General features: G+C 39.2%; 3 protein-coding genes across 6 annotated transcripts in view; 1 reads left to right on the forward strand and 2 right to left on the reverse strand.

The window, feature by feature from the left end:
• Positions 1-11,681, reverse strand: part of map2k2b (mitogen-activated protein kinase kinase 2b) — a 28,152-nt gene extending 16,471 nt beyond the window's left edge. Inside the window, exons 1-3 of one of the 2 annotated variants that reach the window (XM_067452883.1) lie at positions 11,430-11,681; positions 10,990-11,212; positions 8,780-8,990 (exon numbers count right to left, since the gene is read on the reverse strand). In XM_067452883.1, coding sequence (XP_067308984.1) covers positions 8,780-8,990; positions 10,990-11,078 — 300 coding nt within the window. In that variant the 5' untranslated portion in view covers positions 11,079-11,212; positions 11,430-11,681. Of the gene's footprint in view, positions 1-8,779; positions 8,991-10,989 lie in introns of both variants that reach the window. The other variant, XM_067452881.1, reaches the window with a different exon arrangement.
• Positions 330-7,772, forward strand: LOC137089788 (uncharacterized). Its single transcript, XM_067453357.1, has 4 exons — positions 330-1,166; positions 1,348-1,516; positions 2,817-2,975; positions 3,379-7,772. Exons 1-4 carry the CDS (start codon positions 509-511, stop codon positions 7,385-7,387), a joined length of 4,995 nt encoding a protein of 1,664 aa, XP_067309458.1. The 5' UTR covers positions 330-508; the 3' UTR covers positions 7,388-7,772.
• A 578-nt stretch (positions 11,682-12,259) lies between the features above and the next one.
• Positions 12,260-15,906, reverse strand: part of pias4b (protein inhibitor of activated STAT, 4b) — a 61,181-nt gene continuing 57,534 nt past the window's right edge. For 2 of the 3 annotated variants that reach the window (XM_067453361.1, XM_067453359.1), the window contains exon 11: positions 12,260-12,655. In XM_067453361.1, the coding sequence (XP_067309462.1) occupies positions 12,468-12,655 (188 nt within the window). In that variant the 3' untranslated portion in view covers positions 12,260-12,467. The remainder of the gene's footprint in view (positions 12,656-15,906) is intronic. The other variant, XM_067453360.1, reaches the window with a different exon arrangement.

Consider the following 15,906-nt stretch of genomic DNA (forward strand, 5'->3'; position numbering starts at 1 on the left):
AAAAATAACGAGTATGAATCAAAACTTTAAACACATTCAAAATTATATTGCACAAAACATATGTAATGTGTTTTTAAAAGTGATGTTTTCCTTGGTTTTATTACTCTCTAACAGTTTCTGCTCATATTCCAGGGCAAACAGTAGAGGTCACTGTGCCGTACAGCACAGACGTACTGAGTTTGGCAGATCAGCCTTCTCTATCAGAGCCTCTAAGTATTGGAATCAGTCCCAAATGAGATTAGAGACATCAGTTCATTTACTTGTTTTAAATATAAAATAAAATGATGGCTAAAATCGATACAATCATGTACTAGACCGTAAGGTGAAGCCGTTTTTCGTATTATCCCGTTCCCATATATGGGGCACTAAATTATTTTCATTCTAAAAAAAATATCTATTGGCTTTGAGCAAGAAAATAAAAGTTCTCCATATGTAATCCTGCAGTTTATTTTTTTATCAGTGTTTAAAATCGGCAATAGTTCCTTCCTCGCGTAATCATATTTTGCTCATGAGTGATGAGGCTTCGCGGAACAATCGTCACGTGCTTACCGCTAGACCAATAAGGTGGCTGCTTTTTGGAACGACGTTTAAACAGAAGTCCAGAATGTCGTCAATATCGAGCAGCGAAGAAGACGAAATTACGGCCAAACCTCCTTCAAAAGTCCGTAAAAAGGATTATAAACAATGCTATATGCATCTCACGTCCATAAAGAAAGAAGACACAACGGATTTTACACACACACGTTGGGATACATTCAGAAACAGCGTCAAACGGTGGCTTGGCTTGCAGGGTGAGAATCAGAGAATTGCAGAAACATACAAACATTGCCTAGAAATCGAGTTTGATAATGTTCCGGAAGACGCTGGGTTTCACTCCACTTGCTACAGGCGTTTCATTGACAAAAAGCGTTTGGATGCGGCTGAGAAACGGGTCACGCAGCGTCCTGAAGCTCAAGATCAAGGCCAGTCTGTGTCATCGGGTAGTAGTACCTCAATTGAATGTCCGTCAAAAAAGACACTACGGTCCAGGACGGGCCTGCCAGCAGCTTGTGCAGGTCCCGTACTTCCTGCCTTGTGCATAATTTGTAAGAAAACGGACAAGTACATTACTGTTGCAGGCAAACGCCAGAAGGACCGTCTTTCACAGGCAGAAACGTTGTCAGCAGGTAAGACACTCTCTCTCTCACTCTCACTCACACACACAAAGTTTTGTCATATGCTGGGTATTAACGTTACATTATTTATTTAATATTTATTGTACAGTCAGATGTTAATAGTGTTCAAATGTTAATACAGTTTTTATTTACAAATGTATATATAAAAATGAGAGTATAATATTAATTACAGGCCAATTGTTGAAAGCTGCTGAGATGAAAGAAGACACTAGCATTCTTGTGCATATTCGAGACAAAGACTGTGTGTCTCTGGAGGTGCGATACCACAAGTCCTGTTACAGACAGTACACCAGGTTCTTGACAAAGTCTACTGCAACAGTTACTGGGACCTCAGAAGAACAGTGAGTTGTTACATTGCATTATCAGATAATAATTAATTATTCCCTTACTCTCATTATTGCACATTTCAAAAGTAAAGCATTGACCCCCCCCCCCCCCCCCCCCCACACACACACACACACAAACATTGCAGTGTTAATTTTGATAGCAAATTTTGATTTAGTTTTAGTCAAGTTTGTTTATTTTAGTTTTAGTTACCTGTTATAACCTCAATACTTTATTGAATAATGTTCTTAGTCTTTCCTCCTTACTATGAATTAAATGGGAATGAAATTAAATGGTGTTTGTGTAACCAAAGTCATCTATCCTCCTGGGACCCAGTAATAAACTTGTGTCCACTGTAGTGGACATTATATTTTAGTCCACAGGATGTCCTGTAAAGAGCACATTCGGGGCTTTGCACAGATACCAAATGTTTGGAGGTTTCACCAGGACAACAACAACATCTTGGTCTTTAAAAATGGCTGACATTAATTTTTAGCACTCTTATAAAAAAATATGATAGTATTTTGTAATTATAATTTAAATCTGATGAATTTTCAAATTGTTTGTTATAAATCAACATCTCAGGAAAATGTAATGGGGTTTCTAATCAAAATATGACTTTTTCTTACAAAGCAGGGCATTGATTTCATAAATGTCCACTGTAGAGACACCAGGACTTAAATCATGTTTATCAGGCATGTTGGAGACACAACAAATGAGTAGCCAAGAAATTATATATCAATATTCCTATGAAATATTACATATATTATGAAAATGTAATGACATGGATAAATAGAAAATTCAAAAAACTGTTTTTTTTCCTAGTTCCCCGGAGGCTATATATATATATATACACATGACGTAATTATAAACAAGCTCAAAGTACACATTGACTCTTATTTGACTCTTATTTTGAAATGCCTTACTAATGCAGTTTCAGCTGCTCTTTCAAGTTCAGATGAGGGAGATAAAATATATGCATTGTTACAACCGTCTAAACTATATTACAATGTAAACTTTGTAAAATAAACATTGTCATTATTCATCTGCATTAGTTTATAAACAATTACATGGCATAAATGTGTAGCCTAGTCCTAACAGACTCTCGTACATTTAGTTTGAGTCTGTCAATTGATGAGCATTAACTTCCTCTGGATCTGAAGAATAAATTTAAAAAAAATCTTCACAATTCGCTTGGTCAATTGTTTTGGATTTTCTACTATTTACACTATTTTAAATAGAATTCATGGTGAAATGGTTATGGCATATGCCACACAAAATAATATATATTTTCCATTTTTAATGTTTTCTTTTCAGAAATGATCCAACCTTCGAAGCCAGCTACAAGATCTTCTGTGAGAGGATCATCCGCCATAGAATAATTGTAAACCAAGAGGTGCTGACAATGACGCAGCTAAGAAGGATCTTTTTAAATCTTGTGAAAAACCATGAAGATCTTGATGCTTCACACTACAGGTAATTTAATTACCATGAGTTTCTTTGGCAGCTTTTATGCAATATATATATATATATATTTATTAGGGGTGTAAGAAAATAGCGATACACCTGAGTATCGCAATATTTTTTTGTGGTGATAATGTATTTCAAAAACGCAAAATCGATATACAAAAAAATATACATAATCATACAGATTCATGAAAGTTGGATCATTTTGTCTGTTTATATCCCGACCGCTAGATCACAGTGTTCTTATCTCTGAACTTAAACAGTGACATGAAGTATTAGCATAATGGCACGTCACTAATGTTAACGTTAATATAGTTTGCTGCTAGTAATGGGGGATGAATTTTAACTTATTTGTTTTCAGTGTTAATATATCTTTATGTTGTGATAATTCTTCACTGTATCTTTGTTTCAGGCAGGATAAATTGAAGAGGAGGTTGACCCGTGATTTCCCCCAGCTGGTGTTTCACTCCCCCAGCAAGCGCAACATCAGTGAGCTGGTTTTTGTTGAGACACTGTCTGCAGATAAGCTAATAGATAGGCTACCTCATCCATCAGGTACAGAAACAACAGAGTCAACTGAGGAAACTAGTAGCCAAAGTGATGATGAAAACACAACAGCCGGTCCGCAAAGACCAATTTCAATGGCCTCTGTCAATGCTACAGAGGACACAAGGACACTTTATAGTGCAGCATTAATATTAAAGATGCTTTTATGTGACTCTCCCAGTATGACATGCCCGTGGCCACCCACGTCAGATGATTTAAATGTGAGTGAAGCAAAATCTGTTGTGCCACTTGAACTGTACAATCTGATTTCCTGGATTATTGGTGCAACTGAGGAGCCAACATTGGCCCATTATGTTGATATTCCAGATGATTTGAACCTTAAAGTACTATCTATTTGTCAAGACATTGTGTATCTTGCATCTAAGGGACGGAGGCAGACCCCTAAATCATTGTGTCTTGGTCTAACTGTTCGCCATTTAACAGGTTCATCACAAATTGTATCACTTCTAAATAGACTAGGGCATTGTGCTTCATGGGACACAGTTGTTAGTCTAGACACTAGCCTTGCCCAACTACAACTAGTAGAGGGCAGTGACAAAATACCAAAGGGTTTCTCAAAGAAGGTTCCTACAATACTTGTGTGGGACAATATTGACTTTGGGGAGGAGACACTGTCAGGTCGTGGAACTACCCACCACACAAATGGGATTATGCTGCAAAGTTCTGTAGTTGAAACTGAGTCAACAACAAACAGGCAACCACTACAGAAGGGAGTTTCCTCATTCAAAGCACCCCCTAGCATCCCTATAGAACAGTACCATCAGTCTAAAAGACAAGGACCACAGAACTTGTTTCATCATGAAAAGGTTCCATTAGAGAGAGAGACATACAAATTGAACACCGCATCTGCCGCACAAACTGAACTGGCATACGTTTTTATAAAGTCCATAGATGCTGAAAGATGCACTATCCCAAGCTGGACAGGTTTCCATACATTGCTTCAAGGTGATGGCACTCTGCAAAAGTCAGCACTATATTATCTTCCAGTCATTGAGGCTTCACCGACAGAGATGTCAACAGTCAACACAATTCTGAAGCGAAGTGTCCAAATTGCAGATCAGCTAGAACTGGACCATATAGTCTTAGTTTTTGACCAAGCTATATATGCCAAAGCTCAGCAAATCCGCTGGAAAGATGATGATTTTACTCAGCGTGTAGTGATTCGACTAGGTGAATTTCACACATGCATGTCCTACCTGGGCATTCTAGGAAAAAGGTTTGGAGATGCAGGACTTCAAGACATACTCATTGAGTCCGAAGTTGTTGCCCCAGGATCCATCAATGGAGTGCTCAGTGGTCATCACTACAACCGCAGCATGAGGGCACACAAACTTCTCTATGAGAGTCTGCAACGTATTAGACTTCTCACCTTCTTAGACTCTTTGACACCAGAGGAGAGAGATGAGTGTATGGATGTAATCAGTGAGCTCAAATGTGCATTCCAGGACAGAACAATGGATGTTTTGTGTACAAATGAGAAATTTGCCAAAATGTGTTCAAAATATGAAGACTTTGTGAAAAGAAGAAGTGCAGAAAACCCAACGTTTGCCTTCTGGAGTTCATACATTGACATGGTACAGATACTCCTCCTTTTTGTGAGAGCAACACGAGAATCAGACTGGCAGCTTCACCTGTCAACAGTGCGCTTGATGATGGGATGGTTTTTTGCATATGACCGTGTCAATTATGCTAGATATTTACCTTCATACTGGCTGGAAATGGTCAATTTGCCCCTCACACATCCTTCTTGCCACAGTGAGCTCTGTGTTAAAGGCCAGTGGACTGTCCAACGCCAAAGTGTCCATGGATTTGCCTCGATTGCTTGTGACCAGGCCATTGAGCAAACATGCAACAGAGATTCCAAGACAAAGGGTGGTTGGACAGGGATTACACAGAATCGAGCTGCAGTATATCGCTGGATATTGTCGCAACATGAAAGAGCAGCCATAGCAAGACAATGTGAGGCAATGGCAGGTAAATCTCCCGATATAAGGAAACGAAAAGACCTTGACAGTACACGAATTCATGCTGATGAAAAAGATGTGACCAGAATAATTTCCACCCTAGATTCCATGCTGAATCCTTTTGACACACACCAAGATGGCATTGTGTGTCTTAGCTCTGGGACAGTCGCAGCTGAAGAAATCATGAGAGATTTGCTTGCAGCTTCGGAAAAGGGGGAAAACGCTGTCAAAGAGTTTATGGACCATAGACTGTTATCACCATCAGTTGACATATTTGCTCCCATCAAAACACAAAAACTAAAGACCTTTAGTGATCAAGCAAAGACAAAGAAGAAATCCGCAGCAGGCAAGGAAGTGATTCTGCGTGCCGACAAGAAGCTATTTTCCAGACTACTCGTCATAGGTCAAAGTAGAAAGATAGACCTACGGGAAATTCTGTCCTACTCCTTGGGAACTGTGTCGTATCCTTTAGCCAGTGCTGATGGCTCACTTGCTAAAACAAACAAATCAGCTCTAATGGATTTATTGGAAACCAAAGGTGGAGACTGTTTAGTTGACAAGGTTCCGGCAGATGGAGCCATTCTCTTCGATGGCATGGCAGTCATTCAAGCCATTCGATCCATACCAAGTACCTTCGGAGAGCTCGCCGACACCATACTGCTGTACATAGTCAAGCTTGCTCTGAAGCACAACTGTACACGGATAGACTTTGTGATTGACCAGTATCCGGAAATGAGTATTAAGAATCTAGAACGGTCACATAGAGCTGCTGGTGGTACACAACTGGTGAAAATTTATGGAGTGGATCAGAAGACACCAACACAATGGAAGAAGTTTCTATCAAATGGAACAAACAAAGAGGCACTGGCAGAATTCCTCTATGTTGCGTGGAAAGATGCTGATTTCACCACTGTGGGCAAGGACTTCAGCTTGTACATAGCACATGGAGACCTGTGTCACTGCGTGACTGTAAAGGAGGGTTTACAAACTCTCAGTGCTGTTGAAGATCTGACGTGTGATCATGAGGAATGTGACACTAGAGTGTTTTTACATGTACAACATGCTGCACAGGAACATCGGACCGTAGTCATCAAGAGCCCTGATACTGATGTGGCAGTGATTGCTTTAAGTCTGCAGCCAGACTTACCATGTAGGGTGTATTTTTTCACGGGGGTTGGCAACAAAACCAGGATCATTGATTTAGCTAAGGTGTCATATGCTCTTGGCACCAGTGTGTGTTTGGCACTTATTGGGATCCATACCTTCTCAGGCTGTGACTCTACTAGCGCCTTTTATGGCAAAGGCAAAAGAAAGGCATTTTCTGTTGCTTGCGAGAAAGAGGAATACCTGGCTGCATTTACAAATTTGGGAAGCAGTTTTAACCTGGACCAGTCTACATTTGAACTACTTTGCAAATATGTGTGCCACCTGTATGGCCAGTCATCTGCTGAAAATCTGAACGATGCAAGATACAAAGCATTCTGCATGGCATCGTCAGCTTTGCCAGAACTATCCATGCCCCCAACAAGTGACGCCCTGTACCAACACTGCAAAAGGGCAAACTACCAAGCAGCCATAATGAGACAGTCTCTGAGAAGTGTAATGTGTGCCCCTTCACCCGTTGGCAATGGATGGCACCTTGAGGATGGGGAGTTAACAGTGACCTGGATGACTAGAAATCCTGCCCCTGAAAGTATGTTGCAGGTAGTCCACTGCAGTTGCAAGCACGGCAAATGTGAGACCGGAAGATGTTCCTGTATGTCTGCAAGACTGTCTTGTACCGATTTATGTCGGTGCCAAAATTGTGCAAATGTTTCCCAGGAAACAGAGGAAAGCGCTACATGGGGTGATGGCTTTGATGATAGTGATAGGGATGATACTGATGAATAAAGACGTGCTGTCAAATTTTAGGCTGATTTTGAGCTGTAATTAATCTATTGTGGATTTTTTTTTTTAATTAAGGGGGCAGGGAAGCATTTTGAGTCATTTAGCAAACCTGGGGCAAAGTGTACTTCTTTTTTTATCTTCTAACTTTCTATCTATCTTCTATCTTTCTGTGAATACACAGTGCCTACTGAAAATTTTTATGTATAAAACTTCACAGTGTTGCTACATTTACAATGTTTATGTTTAATTTTTCTTAGTGCCAATCTGTTAAATTTAAGAGTATTTTCTACAAATTTGCCATATGTCATGGTCTACATTCACACTTGAGTATAGTAATGCACTAATGTCTGTCTCAAATGTTAAGGTACATATATAAATCTCAGTTTGATAGATATTTTGTGTTGCTAAAATGAATAAAATAAAGTTACAAGCAAAACCAGCAGTATAAGAATTTCGTTTTTTTTTCAATTCACAATTATATACATTTATGGATTGTGACCGAAAACTGCAGGATATTTTGTGGAGAACTTTTAACATAAGGTCTAAAAGGGTGTTGTCTATGCAAAAATGCATTTAAAAAGTAGTGCCCAGGTGTGGGAACAAAAATCACCTTTTAGAGACTTTTTCCTAGTTCACCTTATGGCCTATACCCATTAGTCATAAATTCAAAACACTCATCCTAACATTGTATTGTTGTGTCTATTAATATTGCATTTTATTTTGTTCTGTTGTTTTGTTTTATTGGGCTTTTAAGAATGTGAAATTTTGTTGTCTGAAAGGCTATTTTTGTGATGACGTTCTATGGTCTATTTAAATGTGATTGTTAATCGTATGTTACCTCGTCCTGCCCAGGGACTACAGATGAAATTTAGCTTGTAGCTAATTCTCGTATGGCTGAGTGCCATACACTGTCCCTGTTAAATAAACTAATAAATAAATAAATAAATAATTGTATTATTTTTTATGCTTGTGCAATTTTTTCTTTGCTCTTCTGTGCTTGTTTTTCCAAATTGTTGTAGTTCATCCATCATCATAAAAGTGCATCCAAAAATATCCATATTTAAAACTTTTTAAACTAAAATAACTAGCTTAAGAATTATAAGCTTTTGTCGGTCATAGAGCTTATTTTAAAGAATAATTAAAATGCCAATAGAAAAACCCTACTGGACTTTGGTTGAGGGAAAGGGTGATGATGCAAACTGATAAACCCAGCTCTAAACACTTATAATGGAAGTCTAGCAGGAGCTGAAATCTGATACTTAAATGCATATTTCAAGCACTTACATGAAGTGCTATATACATTTAAGTAGTTCTTCGAAATTAAGACATCTATCCGGTTCATTCTGACAAACGAGTCTAATCGCTTCTGTGACAAACCACACGCTGGCAACTCACCTTCCGGGCCATGACGAGACCCGAGGGTTTGTGGCACACTTTATTGACCACGCCTCCATTCCCAGCTCCCAGTTCACAGATGTGCTGGAAATCATCATCTTTCAGCTCGCCCAGATTGGCCTTCTGCGTGAGGAAAGCTTCCAGACGCTTCTTCTGCTGCTCGTCTAAATCCAGCTCTTCCAGCTTCTTCTGCAGGGCCTCCAGATTCGCTCTGAGGGTTAAAGGGATAGTTCACCCAACAATGAAAATTAGCCCACAATTTACTCAACATCAGATCATCAAATATGTCCTGAGTCTTCCAAGCTTTATAATGGCAGTGAATGAATGCACTTTTATGACAGATGGATGCACTTTTATGATGGATGGATGCACTTTTATGATGGATAGATGCACTTTTATGATGGATAGATGCACTTTTATGATGGATTGATGCAGTTTTATAATGGATGGATGCACTTTTATGATGGATAGATGCACTTTTATGATGGATGGATGCACTTTTATGATGGATAGATGCACTTTTATGATGGATTGATGCAGTTTTATAATGGATGGATGCACTTTTATAATGGATGGATGCACTTTTATGATGGATAGATGCACTTTTATGATGGATAGATGCACTTTTATAATGGATGGATGCACTTTTATGATGGATAGATGCACTTTTATGATGGATAGATGCACTTTTATAATGGATGGATGCACTTTTATGATGGATAGATGCACTTTTATAATGGATGGATGCACTTTTATGATGGATAGATGCACTTTTATGATGGATAGATGCACTTTTATAATGGATGGATGCACTTTTATGATGGATAGATGCACTTTTATGATGGATAGATGCACTTTTATGATGGATAGATGCACTTTTATGATGGATAGATGCACTTTTATGATGGATTGATGCAATTTTATAATGGATGGATGCAGTTTTATAATGGATAGATGCACTTTTATGATGGATAGATGCACTTTTATGATGGATAGATGCACTTTTATGATGGATAGATGCACTTTTATGATGGATAGATGCACTTTTATGATGGATTGATGCAATTTTATAATGGATGGATGCAGTTTTATAATGGATAGATGCACTTTTATGATGGATAGATGCACTTTTATGATGGATAGATGCACTTTTATGATGGATAGATGCACTTTTATGATGGATTGATGCAATTTTATAATGGATGGATGCAGTTTTATAATGGATGGATGCACTTTTATGGAATTCAAAGCAGAAACAGTCATTATCAAGCTTGGAAGAGCCAGGATATTTTTTTAAAGAGTAACACAGTTTCTGCCAGTCTAGTGTTAATCTTGAGTGTCTATAGAGTAGTGCTGATCCTTCATATCTCACAAGACTCTTTAGTTTCACCAATTTATAAAAGATAAATACACTGAACCGATTCTGTCCCAAAATAGCCGAGCTCGTGGAGGCATGCAGTGGGCGGAGCTAAAGAGACACACACATGCACACTATTTGTTGGCGTTGTTCACATTATATGCACTTGCGTGCCGATTGCCAACAAAACACACACATTTAATGCAGTTTCACTCTACGCCTGCAGTTTCCGCTCATGACCGGGAAGACACACACACACACTTGCAGAACGCCGGAAACACAAACTGCATCCCCTGTTCCCTTAACACTGGGTTATTTGGGAAGCTGAACAAGGTGATCTTTCCCTCACACACACACACACACTTCTTTAGTGACATTGTTGATCTTGAGTGTAAAACCACAACGCCAGCGGCGATGAGGCTCCCGTGTGATGCTCTGGTGTGTGTGTGTGTGTGTGCGCGCATATCTAGGAAAAGTGCCCTTTATGATATCACACAGGGACATACTTGAAAAAAAACTTAACGAAATGTATTTATCCTGAAGGAGTCTATTTGGCAAGAAATACTCTGTCATACGTCCAACTAATTTTTTAAAGTTTTGTCCTTGTTTATCATGAGTATCAACTATTTAACAGTGTAAATAAGCCAGAATGCATGAAACAGCATTAGACCTGCTCTGTAATATAACTCTGATTGTGTTCGTGTGAAAGAATACACACCTAGGATGGCTAGAGGGAGAGTAAATCATGGGATAATTTTCACTATTTGGGTGAACTATCCCTTTCAAGGAAAACAAGTCATTTAGCACATTCACTCTGACTACACACACACACACACACAGCTGTGTAACTTACTCTGTCGCAGCATCTATGGGTGTAGAGGTTGTCTGTCCTTCTCCGACTGCTGTTATAACTATTGGACCTGGTCTCTTTTTGGGAGCCATGGCTGATGTGTGAAGACACCCTTAATCTCTAGGACAGCAAAAGTCGAGCTCACACTGAGCTTTACTCAAAAAAGTCTCTAATTTACAGCTTGTCATCGAGATGATCACCTCCTCAACTGGTTTCCTACCCAGATCTGATCGTTATAATAAAGGGTAAAAAAAATCTAATATACACCCCAGACATTCACTTCAAGCGAAAATGACACTAATATGTTATATATTATTCAGATATAAACTGTAAAATCAAAGTATGTCAACATCAGCTACACGTATGACATCCTTTAAAACTGAACTAAAGCCCATTAACTTTATAAAACGAGTATAAATGAACTAGAAGTAATAAATAAACACGTTGTTTTGATTCCTCAGCCCGCGCGAGAGGATGCTGTTAGCTTGCTAGCATCCGTTTGAGTGTTTGGTGAGGTTTAAAGCGTCTGTCAGCGCTCACTGTCTCGCTCATATAACGGGAAAAGGAGTTCCCTAGCTCCGTGGCGAGCGAAGCCGGTCCCGGTTAACGGAATTTCCCGGAATAGGAGGCTGAGGATCCGGAGGGTGAGGAGAGTTTTGGCCCAGCTGCTCTCGGCAGCTTCCCGGAAACTTCAGTGTGCAGATCCCGCGCGGCAACTATCGCGAGACTTGCTAAAACTAAGAGCGTTTGTTTATATTTCGTTTTTTATTATGCAGTTTTTGTATTTTTTTTTTGTGTGCCAACAATCTACCGCATTATTCTTGTTTCATTAAAATATAAAAGTATATAATATTTTTCTGTCGTAAATGTGCACGCGAGTTGGAATCGAAATGAATTTAATCCAATTATATTTTAACATTCCTATTATCGTCTTATTTTATTGGTTAACGCTAGCCTACTTATTTACTCCATTTGCATTAGTGTCATTTTATTTAACTTATTTTGCTCTATCAAACAATATCAATGCGCAGTTTGTCATTAAACTGAAGCTCACAGATTTTAAATGACTTAACTATTAAACGAGAGAAAATGTAAATGTTTATCTTTATATTTTTTCAATTTGTCCATTTTTTTGTTAATATTTCTTATTTAATGAATTTATTGGCATGTTACTCATTTATTTTGCAAATGCTTTGTTAATTCAATAATATATAATTTTCATACCAAAAATATACAATATAAAATGTGAGGTCACAATGATTATTACGAGGGCTTTAAATGAGACTCATCACCTAAATACACTTTATTGCCAGATTTACAACAGAGAAAAACACACAAACACAATTAAATGACAAAAGGTTCACGTCAGTCATTTAGCCTTATATACTAAAAACATTTGGCAAAGTAATTCATAAATAATATCAATTATAAAAAACTAAAAACAGAAAAAAAACCTTCAAACAAAAATCACTGTCACTCAGTTAATAGTTATGGACCCGTTTTTTCCGACTTTTGGGTCCAGAAGTTTTAACTATGCCAGACTTTCTAAAATGTACAGATTTGTCTTCTAAATGTGTGGAAACGGACTCCTCTTTCTGGAACTCTTCATCGTCGGAGGAACACTGAGTCAGATCCACGACCACGCTCTCCACCCGCTGAGAATATCCTTCTGTCACGGCAAAAATCACACATCAGACCCTTCCTCTCGAAAGAAAGATGACCAGATGACAGATAGATTACAGACAGACAGACAGACAGACAGATTACAGACAGACAGATTACAGACAGACAGACAGATTACAGACAGATAGATTACAGACAGACAGACAGACAGACAGATTACAGACAGACAGACAGATTACAGACAGACAGACAGACAGACAGATTACAGACAGACAGACAGATTACAGACAGACAGACAGATTACAGACGGACAGACAGACAGACAAATAGACAGATTACAGACAGAAAAAAGTCAGACAGTCAGACAAACAGACAGACAGACAGAAAACAGTCAGACAAACAGACAGACAGAAAAACAGTCAGACAAACAGACAGACAGAAAAACAGTCAGACAGACAGACAGACAGACAGACAGAAAAACAGTCAGACAGACAGACAGACAGAAAAACAGTCAGACAGACAGACAAACAGACAGAAAAAACAGTCAGACAGACAGACAGAAAAACAGTCAGACAGACAGACAAAAAAACAGTCAGACAGACAGACAGACAGAGAAAAACAGTCAGACAGACAGATAGACAGAAAAACAGTCAGACAGTCAGACAGAAAAGCAATCAGAGACAGTCAGACAGACAGACAGACAGAAAAGCAATCAGAGAGACAGACAGACAAAAAAACAGTCAGACAGACAAAAAAAACAGTCAGACAGACAGACAGATAGACAGAAAAACAGTCAGACAGACAGACAGACAGACAGAAAAAAAGTCAGACAGACAGACAAACAGAAAAGCAATCAGACAGACAGACAGAAAAACAGTCAGACAGACAGAAAAACAGTCAGACAGACAGACAAAAAAACAGTCAGACAGACAGACAGACAGAGAAAAACAGTCAGACAGACAGACAGACAGACAGAAAAACAGTCAGACAGACAGACAGAAAAACAGCCAGACAGACAGAGAAAAACAGTCAGACAGACAGAAAAACATTCAGACAGACCAGACAGACAGAAAAACAGTCAGACAGACCAGACAGACAGACAGACAGAAAAACAGTCAGACAGACAGACAGACAGAAAAACAGTCAGACAGACAGACAGAAAAACAGTCAGACAGAAAAACAGTCAGACAGACAGACAGACAGTCAGACAGACAGACATTTCTGGGTGAACTGTCCCTTTAAGCCTAGCTCTAGATTTAAATGCACGTGTCTGTCTTAGCTGAATATCCCGTGATCTGATGAATCTTAAATATGTCACTGCCATGGTTTTGTCTTAAGATGCACACCAGTAATGTGTTTTTTTTTTCTAAAGCACATTTTAAAAAGCTACTAAACTGTCCTAATTAAACTACAGCCTAATCCTGGCTTTCTTTTCTATTAGTAGATCAGACTGTTGTCTCTCTCAAGCAGTGGCGTAACTGTTTTAAAAAGTGGGCGGGACATAAATTGCGTATCATATGCACGCGGAAAACTGCGTACCATATGCTCGCCAAACCTCATTTTGACGTATAAGAGGCGCTCATACATCAAAGTGAGCTTTGGCGTGCATATGGTGCGCAGTTTTTCCTCGTGCATATGATATGCACTATATGGTATTAAGGGGGGTTGCATTGCTGATACAATCAGATGTTAAATATGTACAATAACAATTGCAGAAAATCTTGTATTAAGATGTCCGGAAATCAATTAAATAGTTCATTTATTGATATAGATCTCGTTTAATTATTGCATCTAAACACAATATAGCGTTGTGCCAAGATTTTTCACGTGAATAAAGGCGTATAGATTTGCACACTTTGCTTATAATCCCTGGTCTAGTCTGTTAAACGTGTCAGAAGTTCTCGTTTCTAATCTGCCCTCGTGGTCTATTTTTTCTCTCATCAAAACCGAATATCATCAGTACATCAAGAGCAGGGACAGTTTTGTGCATTTTGTTTCGTGATCTGACCGGAGCAAATAGAAAGTCTCTGCAACGGCGTTAAGCGTTAGATTAAAGCGCTCGTCTCTGTGAAGACTGAGCCGCGAGAGAAATCTGCAGCACTGATAACAGCGGCAACGAGCGCCTGATCGCCTCTTATTTAAAGGGGGGGTGAAATGCTGTTTCATGCATACTGATCTTTTTACACTGTTAAAGACTTGGAATCCCATACTAAACATAGACAAAGTTTCAAAAGTTAAGGTGGACGTTTGATGGGAGTATTTCTTTGTCAAAAATACTACTTCCGGTTAGTCATAAGTTTCGGCAAGTTTTTTTGCGATCATGCGTCCCCCTTGACGTTAATGGGGGCGGAATTTCCTTGTATGGGCCTTACGGACAATTCTACCGGAAGCGTGTGAGAGAGAGAGAGGGAGAGAGAGAGAGGGAGAGAGCGAAAGCAACAGCCTACGCCCATCAAAGCGCTCGTAGGCTGCGCTGCACAGGTGATGTGCACAATTAACAATGTCACCAAAAAAGTGCGTTTTTGGTTGCCAGACCAAGACAGTCCTGCACAGATTCCCCAAAAACCCCGCGTTAAGGCAACAGTGGATGGAATTTGCTTTTCCGGATCAGTAACTGCGTTGCGCGAATGTTTATGTCTGTTCGCTGCATTTCGGTGCCGACTGTTTCATAAACAAGGCCCAGCTCGACACAGGATTTTCCGATCGCCTAATGCTGAAGGATGGAGCAGTCCCAACGATAAAGGTCCCAACGTTAGAACCGCAGGCGGTGAGTTAGACTGCTTCAAATGTCTGTGTTTTTGCCTATGCCCATCAAGTAGCCCAAACATGATCACGTATAGTTAATTGATCAATGGAGCATGCGATGTGTAGTGCGTGTACATTTGTTTAGCTGGCCACTATATGTGTAACTTTATGTTTGTGTATTGTAAAAGCACTCCAAACAACAATACACAAAGAGTGGGGAAATATGTTGAACTAAATAAGCGCGCTTCTTCATTCAAATGCGCTACTATTCCGTGTCTTTCTATGTAAACACTAACTTAGCCTGCCGTGCAAAACCAGTCCGCTTACTAACGTTACAATTGTCTACACAAACCACGCGTAAACACACACGCACACGTGCACAACTGCACTTCCCACATGTACACCTTCAAAGACAAAAATACGACGATATAATTCAAGTATAAATATGTAAATAACACAAGCCGCTAAGCATATTATATAGTTAGTGTATAACTTGTAGCACATAGAGACGTCCTGCTCTAGTCGTTTTTGCTGCTGCTCCTGTTCAACTTC

This window comes from Pseudorasbora parva, chromosome 9, assembly GCF_024679245.1.
Source record: "Pseudorasbora parva isolate DD20220531a chromosome 9, ASM2467924v1, whole genome shotgun sequence".
Classification (NCBI taxonomy): Eukaryota; Metazoa; Chordata; class Actinopteri; order Cypriniformes; family Gobionidae; genus Pseudorasbora; species Pseudorasbora parva.

Coding starts and splice junctions, on each gene's coding strand:
- LOC137089788 (XM_067453357.1), top strand. CDS start 509: ATGAGTGATGAGGCTTCGCGGAACAATCGTCACGTGCTTACCGCTAGA. Junction 1,167..1,347: donor GGCAGAAACGTTGTCAGCAG/GTAAGACACTCT, acceptor TATTAATTACAG/GCCAATTGTTGAAAGCTGCT. Junction 1,517..2,816: donor ACTGGGACCTCAGAAGAACA/GTGAGTTGTTAC, acceptor TTTTCTTTTCAG/AAATGATCCAACCTTCGAAG.